This window comes from Aplidium turbinatum, chromosome 16 (genome assembly GCF_918807975.1).
Source record: "Aplidium turbinatum chromosome 16, kaAplTurb1.1, whole genome shotgun sequence".
In the NCBI taxonomy this organism is placed as follows: Eukaryota; Metazoa; Chordata; class Ascidiacea; order Aplousobranchia; family Polyclinidae; genus Aplidium; species Aplidium turbinatum.
In genome coordinates, this window is record NC_137487.1 from 8,793,061 (window position 1) to 8,809,970 (window position 16,910).

The 16,910-nt window shown below is 38.3% G+C and overlaps 1 protein-coding gene across 1 annotated transcript; it reads right to left on the bottom strand.

Moving 5' to 3' along the window:
* Positions 1–5,523: 5,523 nt before the first annotated feature.
* Positions 5,524–14,882, bottom strand: LOC145785104 (uncharacterized). The gene is made up of 6 exons (XM_082596806.1): positions 14,769–14,882; positions 8,108–8,239; positions 7,610–7,813; positions 6,608–6,771; positions 6,209–6,349; positions 5,524–5,688 (listed from the first exon to the last, which is right to left on the bottom strand). The coding sequence occupies exons 3-6, from the start codon at positions 7,753–7,755 to the stop codon at positions 5,573–5,575; spliced, it is 567 nt and encodes a 188-aa protein (XP_082452932.1). The 5' UTR covers positions 7,756–7,813; positions 8,108–8,239; positions 14,769–14,882; the 3' UTR covers positions 5,524–5,572.
* Between the last annotated feature and the right edge of the window lie 2,028 nt (positions 14,883–16,910).

Consider the following 16,910-nt stretch of genomic DNA (forward strand, 5'->3'; position numbering starts at 1 on the left):
ACTTTAAATTTTGTACTACTGTAGCGTGAAGTCTACCGCTGCTTTTATATTTGAATAGTATAAAATAAAAATGATATCACGTATTTCTGTAGGCTACATGTATTTTGTCAATAAACACTTTATACACTTGTAGACAGGCCACATACACGGCATTTAGGTATGGCGGTAGACCTCAAGCTGTAGACCTCAACCTCGGTCACAAGCACGTTTTAACGTTCGCGTTTTGTCGCATCTACCTGGTCACAGCGGTAGACCATAATCTCTTCGTGGGAAAATTGTAACATAAGTTTTGCGGATCGGTTCGTCTGTATGTAATGACCGAAAGAAACACTCTTTTGAAACCGTCTATTCAAAATTGTATTTCTGTAAAATTAGCCACCTGGCTGTCGAAATTGTAATGCAACACCGTAGACCACTAAAAACTTGTCACTACGATACAAACTACTTAGATAAGGACGGAATTTTCGTCCAGCTGGCAAGCACTAAGCAAACAGTTAAATATGCGACCAACTTTCAAGCAACAATTTTACGAATGACTAGAATACATTGCAATATCTCAAACTCACGTAGGCAGTTACTGTGACGTAATAGTGAAACATTGTGAAGTAATTCTCAACAGGTGTGATACAAGTCTTACGAAGGATGGTGCAATCTTGGCTCATTTTTAGGAAAAATTCCATGACGTAATACGTTAAGATTCAGTAGACTTGAACGGTTTTTGTATGACGTTTGATTTGGTAAACCATTGTCGGGAACATAGCGGCCCCTAGTTATGACAGTCTGACATGGCATAACTAAAAAAGAATTGACGACAATTGTGAGCCAATGAATAAGAACACACGATACACAAATTGTTTGAATCACTCACGTTTAAGTTAATACGCAAATACAAAGGGCATGCAAAGAATGAACAGCAATAAGAATAATACGCGACGATACATGAAATTGGTACCATAGGTATACGCTAAAATGACGCTATATACAATGGTTGCGATAATAACCGACTGTTCCGGGCTCAGACAAGGGTCGGCCACCGCAGACAGAACCAGGCTCAAACCCTAACACTTAGGTGTTCTTTACGGGGGCGAGGCACGAAATATCTCTCAACACGTAGTCTACTTTCATTTTCCCCGTAGTCTCCTTTGCAGATGGCAACTTTAGCTCTACGAACCACAGGCTACGAACCACAAAGAAAGTGATAAATTGAACCGATAATTCCTTCTTAATTGGTCACAATCATGTGATTGCCCAACAGCACAGTATGGGTCTAAGTATGGGGTCAAAAGTGAGGCAGGGGTGATGACAGTAAAATCCCTAGGGTCGTCACTCAAAGGTACCAAAGGGGCGTTCGTTCACGATCCGAACGGCACTGCCTGTGTACGTAAGCAGTTCAACAAAATTGGGCTTGCGTATTGAAGTGTCCAAAATGTGAAAAAAGTACTTGGTCATATCGGCCACGAAACCAAGTCTACTAAGCCGAAATCTAGCCAAGACATCTGCCAGAGGGTTTAACAAATCAGGACACGAAAACAGTACATCATTAACACAAGCTCCTCGAAATTCAGACTTGCCATCGTAAACAATACGTTTTTTTAATTGTGACGTCACAAAGTATGGTAAATTGATTTGATTGATTGATTGAATCTTTATCCTCGGACTGGGAAAGCTTCTTGCAGAGCTTAATCCTGGCAGTTTCGCATACTTGTAGAGGCTTTGAATCACTGGCACAGGCCCGGTCACCGAGATTGACAGAGTGAAGTTTCCGATTGTTGAAGGCTTGTTGTCGGGGAATTATTCCATCCATTAGATGCCGCTGAATGGAGAGCAGCCCTTAACGTGCGTTGCTCAAGCGCACACCCCGAGAGTCGAACCAGCGCCGCTATTGATCTTGAAGCTTCTTCGTTCCATAAGTGACGCGCTAACCAATTGAGCTATCGGGGCGGACTATTGAGCTATCGGGGCGGAAATACCACTCAAAACCCTTTACATTTCCTGCTTCACCAGCACGCTCAATATAACCAGTAGATTTAAGATCTTTCATGGTGTCGGTAAGAACATCACGAAGTTCAGGTTGTTTTAAAGCTTTCTTTCTTAAAGCAGCAGCTCTATGTGACGCCAACACAAAATTGTTAGGTAAATCAATATCTTCCTTCAACGGAACAGGTATCTCAAATCGACTATCTTTCAACTCAATATTCGGTTCAACAAGTTCTCTAGCCAAAATGTCATTGCGAGACAATTCACAGGTTTCATTTTCCAACGTCAAATCCTGAATGACTTTGTTCAGGTCTGCTATTTCCATATCACGAGACTCAAGTTTACGCTGAAAGCCAAAAATGACATCCGACTCTGAAGACGTCTGCACTCTGCACACTTTAGCAACGCTTTCATCTAAGGGTGACTTACCACCACAAGCCAACCAACCGAGAGGAGTGAGCAAAGCATGCGGTTCACTACGATTTTCACCAACACGCTCTTCTTTAGCCTACATCAAATAAGCGTTGTCGTTACCAATCAGTACATCTAGACTACAGTACTACAATCATTCAAATGAAACATATTCACGTCATGAAAATGACGGAAACCACTTAAATCCTGCTTATGTGGTAAAGTTTTAACATCGTCAGCCCAAGCTAGGTTAACCACCGAAGTTATATCACAAAACAGTTCATCCGTTTTTAAAGACTGGATGTTGAGTTTAACAAGGTTAGCACAAGTAGGTTTCTGACCAGCCAGAGTATCCATTTTAAACGACGCTTTGTCATACGGTTCAAGGCCAAGTTTGCACACCAAATCACTCGAAACAAACGTCAACTGCGAACCAGGATCATGCTGACAATACACCAACTGTTCCCGACAATTTTCACCAAATCAAACGTCATATAAAAACCGTTCAAGTCTACTGAATATTACGTCATGGAAATTCCTAAAACATGAGCCAAAATTGCACCAGCGTTCATAAGAATTGTGTCAAACCTGTTTGGGCCTGTTTGGGCCTGTTTAAACAGGAAATATTACATCAGCTTTAAACACCTGTTGGAATGACTTCATAATTGTCTTTCATTATTGCGTCACAGTACTGCATACGTGAATTTGAGATATTGCTATCTATTCTGGTCATTCGTAAAATGATTGTTTGAAAGTTGGCCGCACTTTTAACTGTTGGCTTAGTGCTTGCTAGCTGGACAAAGGTTCCGTCTTTTATCCAAGTAATCTGTTGTGTAGTGACAGTTTAAGTGGTGTAGGCGTTGCACCCCCTCGTTTTCGGTAGCCTCGGGCTAATTTTACAGGAATACACTGTTTGAAAAGAAGTTCAAGTGTGTGTTTCTTCGGTCATTATATACAGACGAACGGATTAGGGAACTTTATGTTAAAATTTTCCCAAGAAGAGATTATGGTTTACCGCTGTGACCACCAACTTCGATTTGCCAGTCATTGGATTCAAAACACGAGCAGCAGTAATGCGGTTAAAGGCTGCTTTAACATTTCCAATCCTAACATTACGCAAAGGAACTCTGGCACCAGCATCATCTTTGCCGATCGAATCCAGAGAATCACGTGACGTCACATAAAAATCATGCAGAAGAAAAAAGTGTTTCCTATCGTTGTTAGGCCCACATTGACGACAGTTGTTTGCATGATTACAGTCCCTAACCATATGCTGGCGCAACAATTCAAGCATTTTCCAGCTTTCACAATAACATCGCTCCGATCTTTAGGTGTCAAGCGCAAAAATTCTTTACAATTAGACAAAAAATGATATTCAACTTGACCCCGTGACGAACAATAAATACATGCCGATAGGTCCTTACGTCTGGCCTCCTGAAGTTGATGGCCCCCTGTGCTTTTGTCATGGTATTGAAGAACTTTTTCACAAATTGGGAGAAGTTCACAATCCTCATGAGTGGCGATTTTTCATCGATTCCTCGAAAAGAAGCCTGAAAGCTGTTCTTTTACATAACGGAAATGAAAAGCCATCCATTCCCATAGCACACTCGGTGCACCTAAAGGAATCTTATGAAAATATCGAAATTCTTCTCAATGCTATTAATTACAGGGATTATGAGTGGAGTATTTGTGGAGATCTGAAAATGATTGAAATCTTAATGGGGATGCAAGGGGGATTTACAAAGTACTGTTGTTTTTTGTGTCTGTGTGATAGTCGCGCTACTACTGAGCACTACCAGAAAAAGGATTGGCCAACAAGAAGCTCCTACAATCCTGGAAGAGAAAGTGTCCAAAATGTCCCGCTAGTTAATCCTGACAAAATTCTTTTGCCGCCGTTACATATCAAACTCGGCTTGATGAAGAATTTTGTGAAAGCAATGGGCAAATCAAATTCAAACAGTTTTCTGTACCTCTGTAAGAAATTTTCAAAACTAAGTCATGCAAAGCTTAAAGAAGGAATATTTGTTGGTCCACAGATTCGAAAAGTTTTAAAAGATACTGACTTTGAAAAATCACTCATTTCATCAGAATGTCGAGCATGGCAATCCTTTAAATGGTTATTCTCTAACTTTTTGGGAAATTTCAAGGCTGCTTCCTTCAAAAAAAGTGTTGAAAGGTTGCTCTCAACTTACAATGACATGGGCTGCCGCATGTCCCTCAAGGTTCATTTTCTTCATTCCCACCTGGACTTTTTCTCTGAGAACCTTGGTGCAGTGAGTGATGAACAAGGTGAAAGGTTTCACCAAGACATCCAAAGCATGGAAGCACGCAATCAAGGGTTTTGGAACGAAAGGATGATGGGTGATTACTGCTGGATGCTGCATCGCGATGATCCAACATGTACACCTAAACGAAAATCATATGCTCAGCGATTTTAATGCAGCAATGTCTAAGTGTCATTGTAACATTCTAAACACTATCTTTGGTATCATGCTGAGCGTTTTTCTTGTGTTTTTGTTTGTTGGTTATTTGATGTATACAAGGTGTTGCAGCTGATCTTGTGTAGCTTGTTTGAAGCGCACATTCAGCGTCAACCATGACTGTTTGAAATATAATACAGGGAGCTTAAAAACCTGACACTTCAGTATTGTGCTAGCTCAAGTATTTAGTACCTCAGACAAGGTTTAAGAGGCATTTTTTGCACACTAGTGTCTATGCATACATATGCAACTAAATAGTGTTGAATCTGTGAAAGCAATGCACAAATCGGAAACACTCTGCTCTCTGAAGCTAATAAATTTGAAAATTGTAGCGACAAAATCGGAATTTGAACGCAATATTGACGTTTCTGGTCAAAAATTTTCAGACCAATAACTTCAAACCTGATGTGCTAGAGCAAAACTAGCGCCAGATTTGAAATCAGCAGCAAATTGTGGTCTAAGAAAAGTTACTCCCATTCTCAATTAAAATTTTTTTTCAAATTTTGCTAACCTGTGATTATTTACAATAATACTTTGTAAATAATATCTGTCATGTAATATTTGCAGCTGGTAGTTAAATACAAGTTCTTAGGCCTACACCTGAGGCTATTAAGTATGTCTTTGTACACAATAAAACATGATTTTTTTGAAGATTTTTATGCAACATATTCTGCTGTCGTTCAAAACTGCAACGTTTTTCCAATTTATTGAAGTAAACTTGTATATGTTGTTGAATCGTTGGGCCACAGATAAGTGTTCTTCCTGAACTGCTGCTGGATCTCAGGTTGAATTATTCCATCAAATAAACCGTAAGTTCCCCCTACACATGACATTAAAGATGAAAAGTTTCCTTCAAAAACGACAAGTGATACGTCCACAACTAATCTCAAATATTACCGCAATGCATTTTAAAATTCAAAGAAAATGAAGGGTTGTACCAGCAAACATCTATAGGATTGACCCATGATACTAGAGAAGGATCCACAGAGTATACAAACTGATATGAATGAATCAACAAGCGAATAAAGAAATAACAGTTAACTTCTCAAGTACATGTAGCTCCACACAGAGTGAAATTTCCAAAATTTCAAAGTTATGTTATTTTTCTGTTATCCACCTGTTATTTTTTTATTCACATTTTAAAATTGTCTGTACTTTTTTCAGTGCATGTCATAAATTTTGCAGTTTTTTTTTTGAATTTTGGTATATTGTAGGCTAACTATTAGTGCAATTTTCGTCCATGACACAAAAATTTGACAAAAAATACACAAGTATAATATTTAAACAAAGTCAGCTACTTCTTCATAAATTGACATGTGACAAGTAATCTTGTAGGCTACCTGTGTGAATGAACAAAATCTTCTTTCCTTTGAATCGAGTTGGATTATTTTCAAGCTCCGACAACATGCCTTTAACAGCTTTTCCAGTGTAGACTGGATCACATATTATTCCTGTTGTGTTGGCGATCCGAATGTAAAGCTCTGCAAGCATTGAAAGAGATAACTTAAATTTCTAAGTTATTTTATAACAAAGAAATGGTTTGCTATGTGCGCAATCGCACCTGCTTACCAAGACTTAACTAGATCTACAGAAACTTGATTGTTCTAAAATCCTGTAGACAAATGATGTTATCAAAGTCACTAAAATTGATGGTAGAAATACGAGAAGTGAAGTTACAAGCAGCAATCGACTTCGGTCATTGCGCTTACATGGAATGTGTCAAAAGTACAACCGACTACCTCGATCCTCACTGGTGCTGATTCCGTAACCCGAACCTCTGTAATCATCAATGATATCTGCGATTTCTTCAGCTTTTACATTAAGTATTCTACTGTTTGTTAACATTTTGTTAATGCATCCATAGATGTTGTCTTTATCTCGTGACACTGATATGCCATGAACTCTGAAATAAACGTTTAATAAATAAAGTGCAGACAGTCAGAAAGTTTTCAATTTGACTTTTGGAAAAGGTGTTTGGTCCTCGGTCAAACATTTGCTGATTGCTGAAATCTGAAAAGCGGTTTTGATTTAATTTTTAGTGCAGAAATAGGGATAGCAATCTTCTTACCTGTGCCATTTCAGTTTTTGAGTTTGAACAAATATTAGCCTGTTTATTTTGAAATTCGTGTTTCGGGTAATATTCGTGGTAGGGAAATCACTCTACTAGACTAAATTCTTATTTTTGCTGTTTGGTGGCTGAACTGGCTATTTTACCACCAGAAAGCTGAAGTGGGCCCGGTAGCCAGAAGGGGCCCCGTTACTTTACCATCTGATGGCTGAAATGGCTGTTTTAACTTCTGATGGCAATTCCTTTAGATCTGATTATATTAAGATCTTGATAATGTTTGAAGTCGCGAATAATTTTTTAAATCCGGGTCTCTTAAATATTCCGGGCCCGGGTACAAAAGTACCACCTAGACCTCCTGTCAACGTCCATGGTGAGGAGGTTGCGTAGCAAAGTAGTAATAACGTGTGCGTTTGAACGCCACCTCACATTTGCCTCGGTAAAGACACGTCAGCATGAAGCGGGTTGTTGTGATGAATTAATGAATAACACCGAGTTGTTTTTAGTTTCTGTTCAATAACAGCTCGACATAGCGTATATTCAACAACAGTAACAGTAGTTTGTAGCTCAATCCCAATAATTTACTTTACAATTTTTGTGTGTTAACTCGGGCGTATTTAATAATTACAATGCGCCAAAGCGAAATGGTGAGCTCAAAACAAACCACAAGCCTTACTTTAATTTTTGACCCGTTAAGAAATTCGCGATTGCCAGGCCAGAAATTGTTCCACAACTCCCACAAGCCACAACAATGTCTTGAAACTCGTCAAGGATGTTGTTTTCATTTATCATTTCTTCCCATGCATTAATGTAACCGAACATGCCAACGCCATTAGATCCACCGATCGGAATGGAAAACGGTGAAATTCCGGCCTCTTCTCTACAAAAGGTAAATAACAAACAGATTTCTCTACATTTCAATCGCAGCTCAAGCAAATAAAACATAAAATAAAGGTGACAAACTGCAGTAGAAAAACAAACTGATCATACAATTTTTCCTCATGTCCTGTATTAAAATTGCACAGTCTAAGCATGCAACCATAAATATGTAACTCCGTTGTGACTTTGGAGGCTGCGACAACACGTTCACGGTTAGTCCAATCAGCTAAGAAAGCTGATAACTCATGCGTTAAGTCTGAATAGTCGATGCGTTTCTTTTTTGAAAGTACCTTACTTTTTTCACTAAAATATCTTGCTTTGATTGTAGGTCTGAGTAGAATTGTGGCCGTTTCGAAAAGACATAAAGATTGCTGTTGGAAAACAAAGAAAGAAGAAGGTTTCCCGGATATTGTACTGCTTCTTCAGCCTAAAAAATTAATAACCAGAGTTTACAAAAGCATCAATATTGCCTGTTAAGCTTCGAAACACTGGCAAAAGAATTCTGTTATTTTGAAAGACTGCAGCACTGTGACAATGTTAACATCTGAAAGACTTCATCCCCATTGATGCTGGAGCAGAGACATCATCACAATAACTTGAACCAAAATATTTTAGGTAAAGAAGATTGTAGATTGGAGAAAAAAAAAGTAGTCTTGCTCCCTTTTGAATTAAAGTCTTTTAGTGATGATCTATTATGTTTTTTTCTTTTCTTGATTTTGACGAGGAATCTTTTAGCTTCAGATTCCTATGCACAGTCAAAACAAGTTTTCCTTTAAAAGTTGTTAGTCGTATCATGTCATTTTATGTAGGCGTTATGTTACCGCCAGTTACCTTGATCTAATTACAATCAAGCTCTGTTTGACAAACGAAGAACTGTCATTCAATCTCATTTTACACATTTTTCTTGGTAAGTAATAAAAATATGTGATTCGTTAGTGAGTCAAAGTTGATCAACCAATGCCAGAAAAGCTGTGACACTTTTTAGCTTTTCTGAATCGTTATAACATTCAAATATGTTTAATTTTTATTTAAACAAAGTAACAAAACATCTTTTTTCAATCTCTTAATTAGTTGACTGAACAATAGGGAGCATTTTTATTACACATTTCAGTGATCGGTTGTCGCATGGTTCAGTGCCGGTCTTTGGGGTGTGCAAACCGTGCGGTCGCACAGGGCCCGCAAATTAGGGGGCCCGCAATTCACTCAGAAAATGCATTAATTTTTGTCATTTCCAATGGAAAAATTCAACAAAGGAATTAGCAACAAGAAAACATAGAGACTCAACGGGTGCAACCTTTTTCGTCCCTGAACATTTTGTACCCTGAAAAGATCTAGAAAAAAACAACAGAGCCGAAGTCGCTGATCGGAGTTGCCGCAAACATTTCAAAATTTCTCTCGATCTTTTCAGGGGACGAAATTGGTGGAAATCTGATTTTGTTACTCCAATTTCAGGGTACGAAATAGGTTGCATGCAGAATCAACATAGAGACATAGCTTTATTTCCTAATAATGCCTAAGAAAGCATGATCTTATCGTTTTGCTATGCCACCGGACAGCACCATTTTACAGTAATATTCATGCCCAAATTTTTGTTGAACATGCTCTCAGAATGCCCCAAATTCAAATTAATGTTTCAAAATTATCTGGGGAGGCCCCCCAGACGGGCCCCTGCCGCTGGGTGTTGATTTAGGCGAACACGCCGTCTGGCTTCGCCCGCCGACCGTCAAACCAGCCCCTCCCCTTTCAAAATACTTAGCTACGCTACTGAATTGGATCATTGTCGTTGGGGCCCGCAAAGCATATTCCGCACAGGGCCCGAAATACTCTAAGACCGGCACTGCATGGTTGTACATGACATTTCAAAGCTACCCACCAAATTTGAGGCTAATTGACGTTGGTTTTGCCTACCGACGTTAGGACTGAAAGTTGACGCCATTTTATGAGACTACAATGAAGGAGCGATACTGTATCATATCATTTAAGCTCATAGATCAATGCCGATCTGTACGCGTTTGTTCACTGTATGCGCAATAATATCTGCTGTAATTATATTTGAATTATCTCTTTACGTTGTTTAGTGAGATAGCCTACAGTCAGTGGCGCATGCAGGCGGGGGGGGACATGGAGATTTTCCTCGCGTTTTAAAAAAGTTTTCAGTAATTTAACGAAGTAGAGACGGCATTCAATATGTTTTGGATGGGTCTGCTACTATTCTGCAAGTCCGATTCGGCGAGTTCCGTATTCGGCGAGAGCCTTTTTCGGCGAGAGCCCTATTCGGCGAGTTATTAAAAATCCAACGATTGAATATTATTGAATATTGAATCACATTGAATCAATGTAAATATGAACTGTTAGGCTGATTGGGTTGTTTGAATCCTACATCACCGTCTGTATGCAAACTTAGAATAGGTATTAGTTATTTTTTGTCATCAAATTACCTGGTTATAGGTGAATTGTTCGTAAGCAGTTGTTCGTAAAGCAATTGTTCGTAAACAATTGTTCGTAAAATCAATTCTTTGTAAAGCAATTCTTCGTAAAGCAATTCTTCGTATACATCAATTCTTCGTATAGGTGAATTGTTCGTAAACAGGTGATAGGTGAATTGTTCGTGAACAATTTTTCGCAACAGCAAGGTTTGTCTTGCAATTTCCGATGAAGGTGCGTAATGCAAATTTTCCTGAATAACCAAGTTACGACGACACAAAGAAATAAGCACAATGAAAAAGCGCATTTTTTGTTATTTATTGGAATACAACAATTGTCTGTGTTTAGCAATTCTTTGCTTACACTACCAATACTATTTTGAGTAACTTCGTACAAATTGTCCACGAGCCAAGTTTAGTATGAAGTATTGTGTGCAATTCCACGCAAGTAATCACAAATTTCATCATCTTGAAAGTCTTGACGCCAAGTTCGGACGACTCTAGTTAGTCTTTCTGCACTGTCCTTGTACTTCTTCTTTGGAGGGGGTCCTGCCTGGCCACTGACATACTGTTCAATGCGAACCTCATTTAGGTTTTGCTCTCGCTTGATTGCAGATATGAACTTCCAAATATCTGAATGATTTGCATATACGGGAACATGAACCCTCTGTGCCATCCTTCAATGCTATTATTAGTTTTGGGAAGGCCACTGAGGACGCCATCATAGCAGTTCCAGATTTGAATTGCAAACATTGGAGGACGGCGCCCTTGACGACGATCTGGGCGCCCGACTCAAGTGTCTTCAAAGTAGTCAATTACTGGCTGAGCAACATCTGGTAATACATTCCCATCAATGAGAATGTCAAAGGCCCGGCTGACTTCATCAATAGGCACAAAGGCCAGAGACGACAACATGAGCAGCCTCAGAGCAAACTCTGCACTTGTCTCGTACTGCTCCTTCAGGCCACTTGATTGCGTCTTTCTCCAAATGCACTGGCACAAATTGAAGAAACAGCCACGGTGAGTTGAAAGTGGGTACTCTCTGCTCACTGCATTAACCATGGCCACCTCAAAGTCACTCATGATTGTCTCTGTAACAGCAACAGCAGGTAACAACTTCTTGATCTTTTGCAGCAGATGAATGTATGTCTTTCTCCTTTTGTCCCCCAGCAGGGCATACACCAGAGGCACTGAAGTGTTTTCCTTCAGTCCGTGTATTGTGTAAAGCTGTTCAAACAATGAAGGCACTGTCTTGAAGGTGCGTCAGCATACCAGTGGTTTGAACGGGCAAGGAGCTGCAGATTTCTTTCAGTGGCAAAGAGGACCATACAGTTATCTCCAGGCCCAGAATCATAGGCCAAGAATGTTACACCAGCAAACGTTTGCTTGTACTCTACTGGAAGCACAATGTCACGGAGAGAATGTGGGATTGCCGGGCCTGCATTTTCCTTCAAACGCACTTGGGTGACTGCCCTTTTCATGCTCTGCACACTTGGCAGTTTTGCTGCCATGGCTTGACTGAGTCCAATAGTTTTTGCTGAGACGAGGTAACTTGGGGCATCACGACTGTCTTTTGCTGCACAACGAATATTTTCTATAACCTTTGCTGCTTCGACATGACCAGCATCTCCAGCATGATTGTGCTCACCTCTGGATTGTACAATGGCTGCCATAGCAGTTGTTACTCGTGCAGGACATTTCTTATTAAAATGCTCACATTTCCAATAAGTAGTTTCTTGCCCTTGTGCGTTAAGTGCACTATAATCTTTTTAATAAAACTGGCCACTACACACGTAAACAATTGTAGCTTTTTTTTTGAAAAAAAAGCTGTAGCCTAAATTTTATGAACATTTGTTTACGAACAATTAGTATTACGGTCAATTGCATGCCCGAAGAATTGCTTTACGAAGAATTGATTTTACGAACAATTGCTTACGAACAATTACACTGGTCTACAAATTTCAACTTTTTTTTTCAGGTTTGGGTTTTGACAACTGATTTTGGCTAATTTTGGGGCGCTGAATCCGAAAATGAACTCAGATTTTCTCTATCACATCAAGTTTTCTTTCTATCGTTGCCATTATTTTGTGAAATTGACCAATTTTGCCCTTTTTAGTGCAGTAAAATGTCAAATATAATTATTTTCTGACAGCTATAAACTTTCAAACATAGAGATATTTTTACACTAAATTCATAAATTGGTTCAGATTTCCTCTAAAATAAAAAAAATTCCTGTTATGATAATCGTAATAGGACATAGTAAAGATTGGTAGCGTTGAGTTTTTCCATGCTGGCTTGAACTCCCTGTCTTGGCTTCTCAGGCGTTATCTGTGGGTCAGCTGCTATCTCTGTGCACTGTGCAGATGGAATATCGTAGGAAGACAGCTGGTGGGAGTAGATTTGACTTAGTAATAAATTCTTGCTTAGTAAAGAAGATTTATTTTAAAGTTTCATAAAGCACATGTACATTGTACAGACCAACATCAGAGTTCAAGGTGAAAAGTGGTTTGTAGAAGGAAAAGGTATTTTCATACTTTATAAGTTTGAGTTCAAGTCGGTTAGAGTTTTTGGTATAGTGGTGTTTCTGTGGAAAAACTTGCTCTTAGAAAACTACTAACAAAGAAAGGTTATATTTGATCTCAAGCTATGTCTGCTTCCAGCAAAAGAAGAAAATGTTGTAATGATCCGGATATATTTCGTTACATTTGTGGATGCTTCATGTTGAAGTCTCAACAATGCAATATTACCACGTTTGTAAAAAGGGCATATCTTGCTTACTTTAAAGTCAAGTTGAGGGACCAGGACAAAAACTGGGCTCCTCATAAAGTGTGCAAGACCTGAGTTGAATGTCTGAGAAGTTGGTCGCAAGGAAAAGGTTCACAAATGAAATTTGGAATACCCATGATTTGGCGAGAGCAACGAAATCATTTTGACGATTGTTATTTTTGTCTTGTTGGTGTGAAAGGGTATAACAAAAAGAGTAAACATCGTTTGAAATATCCAAATCTGGATTTGGAATTGCGCCCAGTTCCTCACAGTGATGAAAAGCCACTGCCAGTATTTACATCACTTCCAGAACTACACGAAGAGGCTATTTCTTTTTCAGAAGCATCGTTTAGTGAAGGAGAAAGTGAAATTTTTTAACCAGCACCCGAGGATCTGTCAGACAAGCCTTCCCAGTTTAATCAGATGGAATTAAATGATTTAGTGAGAGATTTGTATTTGCCTAAGCAATCTGCGGAGTTATTGTCATCAAGGCTACAGGAAAGGAAACTTCTCAAAGCTGGTACAAGCGTGACATTTTATCGCAAACGAGAAGAACTGGAGACAAAAATATCATACGTGATCAGTTAGTTGATATCAAAAAGATCCTCTTGCCTCCTCTTCACATCAAACTTGGTCTCATGAAACAATATGTAAAAGCTTTGGATCATGAAGGAGAGTGTTTTAAGTATATATGTTATGCTTTTCCTGGTCTCAGTGAAGAGAAAAAAAGAGCTGGGATTTTCAATGGACCACAAATCAGGCAATTGTTAAAAGATGAAAATTTTGTAAAATCAATGTTGCCATTCGAGGCTAGAGCTTGGAATGCTTTCGGTGCTGTTGTGAGAAATTTTTTGGGAAACAGAAAAGCAGAAAATTATAAAGATCTCTTAAGGGAGCTACTGCTTAGTTTTGAAGATTTGGGATGCAGGATGAGCATCAAAGTTCACTATTTGAAGAGCCATGCGGATGAGTTTCCAGAAAACCTTGGGAAAGTTAGTGAAGAACAAGGTGAACGTTTCCACCAGGATATTAAAATTATGGAGGAACGTTATCAAGGTCGGTGGGATTGTCATATGATGGCCAACTATTGCTGGAGTTTTAAAAGAGAAATTCTAGATGCTGCTCATAAAAGAAAGTCCCTCAAAAGAGCATTTTTAAGCTTATAAGTGAAGAATTCATATTTTATGAAAGCTCTTTTTTGACTGTTTCTGAACTCGCCCTGCCCAAGTCCCTTTGAGTCAATCTTTATTTTGGCACTTTGCTATTTCTGTGTGTGTCTTCAGAATTTCTGCACTCCATTGGAATGTCTGTGTGCATATTGTGTGAACTGTAGGCTATAATTCAGATAATACCTTGTCACTGTCCTATTGACATGTTCGTCAGCATAATGTAACGTTTGATGTTATTATGGTTGCTCTTTTGCATGCCTATGTTTTACTCCAAGGCATGAAATTTTAATAAAGACAACGCAAATTTGTGTGAATATAATATAGAATGCTTGTTTGCTAATTAAAGCTAGATTATTGCAGGTAAAACAGTGTTTATTGCATCAGAATTCCTTGTTTTGACAATAAAAGGGTAACAAAAATTAGGGATATTTCATATCTCAAAAACGTGATGTGATAGAGAAAATCTGAGTTCATTTTCGGATTCAGCACCCCAAAATTAGCTAAAATGAGTTGTCAAAGCCCAAACCTGAAATTTTGTGTAGACCAGTGTTATTTTACGAAAAACTGTTTACGAAAAAAACGTCGGACACCAAATTACCTAACGATGTAAAGATGGCAATTTCTGCTGGTCGGGATAAATAGGCTACGGTACCCGATAATTTCCTTTCAATCCAAGCTGTAGGCCTCACACTTGGTTAGCCTTTTCATTCTGTTACTACGTCAATGTAAAAATGAACTGTTAGGCTAACTGGGTTCTTGGAACAAATCGAAGGGCTTCTGTGAATGTTTCTCACGTTTCAACGTATCCTAGTCAGCAAAAGCTCCCTTTTCTACACGATTTCAACGTTTAGCGACGTTAAAACGATAGGCCACACATTTGGTTAGCCTTTTCATTCTGATCAAGAAAATGAAGTATCTTCTGACAGGTGTCAAACCCACAACAATGCTTGATATGAACGACTCGGTTACATGTCTTGTAATGCAAAGAAATTTATTCTCACACGAGTCAGTTCAATCATATATTGCTAAAAATCGATTTCGATCAGCTAGAAGCTAGATCATCTTCAGTTAAGCTAAGCTGGAAGCAAACAGTACAAAATTCAAATGATGAAAGTGCAAAGAAATGAAAAAACGTTTTACTCTAGCTACATTAAAGAATTAATGTAAAAACCTAACAATCAAAGACGAAATAAAAGGAAAATTGCACGAAAGAGTATGGTGTACAATTGTAAGGCCTACCATCATAAGCCTAACCAGAAACACATTGTTCAACAATACGAAAAAGTATTGATTAAAATGACAAATCGTATAAAGACTGGGCTTAAACCGATAATGACGAAAAGAATTAACTACCGTACATCATTTTATTTCGTCTTCATGTAAAATTACCTAGAACTGTATCTACAGAATTAACTACATCAAGCGATATCGAAGTAGTAACCTGACAGCTCCCTGCACAAAATTTTTTTACTGACTAAATTTACTGATTGACTAAAATTGACTAAATATAGACTATTGAAAAAATTGACTAAATTACTTACTGACTAAAATTACTGACAAAATTAACTAATGTTTAAACTAAGATAAATTCAAAATGCAGAACTGTAAAAACTAATTGTTACGTCATAAGTAAATGAATAGACTACAACTAAGCAGTCTCCAAAAAGTTGAAAAACGGAAGGGGTGACAGGGTTTATTTAACAAAAGGTGTGATCATTTTTTGAATATTAATTTTTGCTTTGGTAATTGTTTGCCATTTGTTTTCATGTAGGTTGAGTAAATCAGTGGATGGTTGTTCTGTGAAGGTGACGTCGAAGCAATGTTCTAGCTTGGGTCTGGTTTGTAAAATGTCGTTGTAGAATTTGGAGTAGTGTTGTATTAGGGATGCTTTTGTGTTATTCAAGTTTTTAGAGTAGTTTTTCCACATTGTTCGGTGACCTGTCCATCTTTTTGAAAATGAATTAATTGTTTGGCCGACATATTGTTCTTTACACAGTTTGCATGTGGCAACATATATGCCAAAGTTTTCGCAGTTTAAATTTTGTTTCAGTGGTATAGTTTTTCCTAATTTTGTGATGAGATGATTTGTAGCAGTGACCATACTGCCGTATTTGCCACGATTGCCGCAAAGGGAGCATTTTCCGCAGGGTTGAGATGATCCAATCTTAGAGCTTGTGTTCAATGAAAGGCTTTTAAAATTTGTCAGTATCTGAGTCAATGTGGTAGGTTTTTTGTATACAATCATAGAAGTGTGGTTTAGTTTGCGTTCTTTATTGGTAAGTTTCAGTTTATCAGGGAATGACGTAGCCCATACAATTTTGTCGTCGAATTTTTTTTCCATGTTTTTCTGTGGTTGACTAGTTCCAAATCGCTCTGTCCATGTTTTGGCCAATTGAATTATTTTGGTCATCATACCTTTGTGGAATCCTGAATTGATGCATTTTCCTTTTAATTTTTCCAATGCTGTTTCATACAAAAGTTGATTTTCATTTAACCTACGTAATCTTGTCGCTTCTCCAAACACAATGCCTTTGTAAATGGATGGGGGGTGGTGTGAAGTTCCATTGATAAAATTTCGATCCAAAGCAGTGGGTTTGACATAATTAGTGGTGATAAAACCTTTTGGGGAGTGATTTGAAATGACATGGTTTACGTCTAAAAATTCAATTTCCATGTTTGTTTGAGAAGTGTTTTTTCTACGAAATGTTAGTTCCAAGTTGTTCTGTTCAAATTTTGATTT

Excerpts from the sequence above, each read along its gene's own strand:
- LOC145785104 (XM_082596806.1), bottom strand. The coding sequence starts at position 7,755 with ATGTTCGGTTACATTAATGCATGGGAAGAAATGATAAATGAAAACAAC. Across the intron at positions 6,772-7,609 it reads TTAACGGGTCAAAAATTAAA|AGTTCATGGCATATCAGTGT; the intron begins GTAAGGCTTGTG and ends CGTTTATTTCAG. Across the intron at positions 6,350-6,607 it reads CAGCACCAGTGAGGATCGAG|AGCTTTACATTCGGATCGCC; the intron begins GTAGTCGGTTGT and ends CAATGCTTGCAG.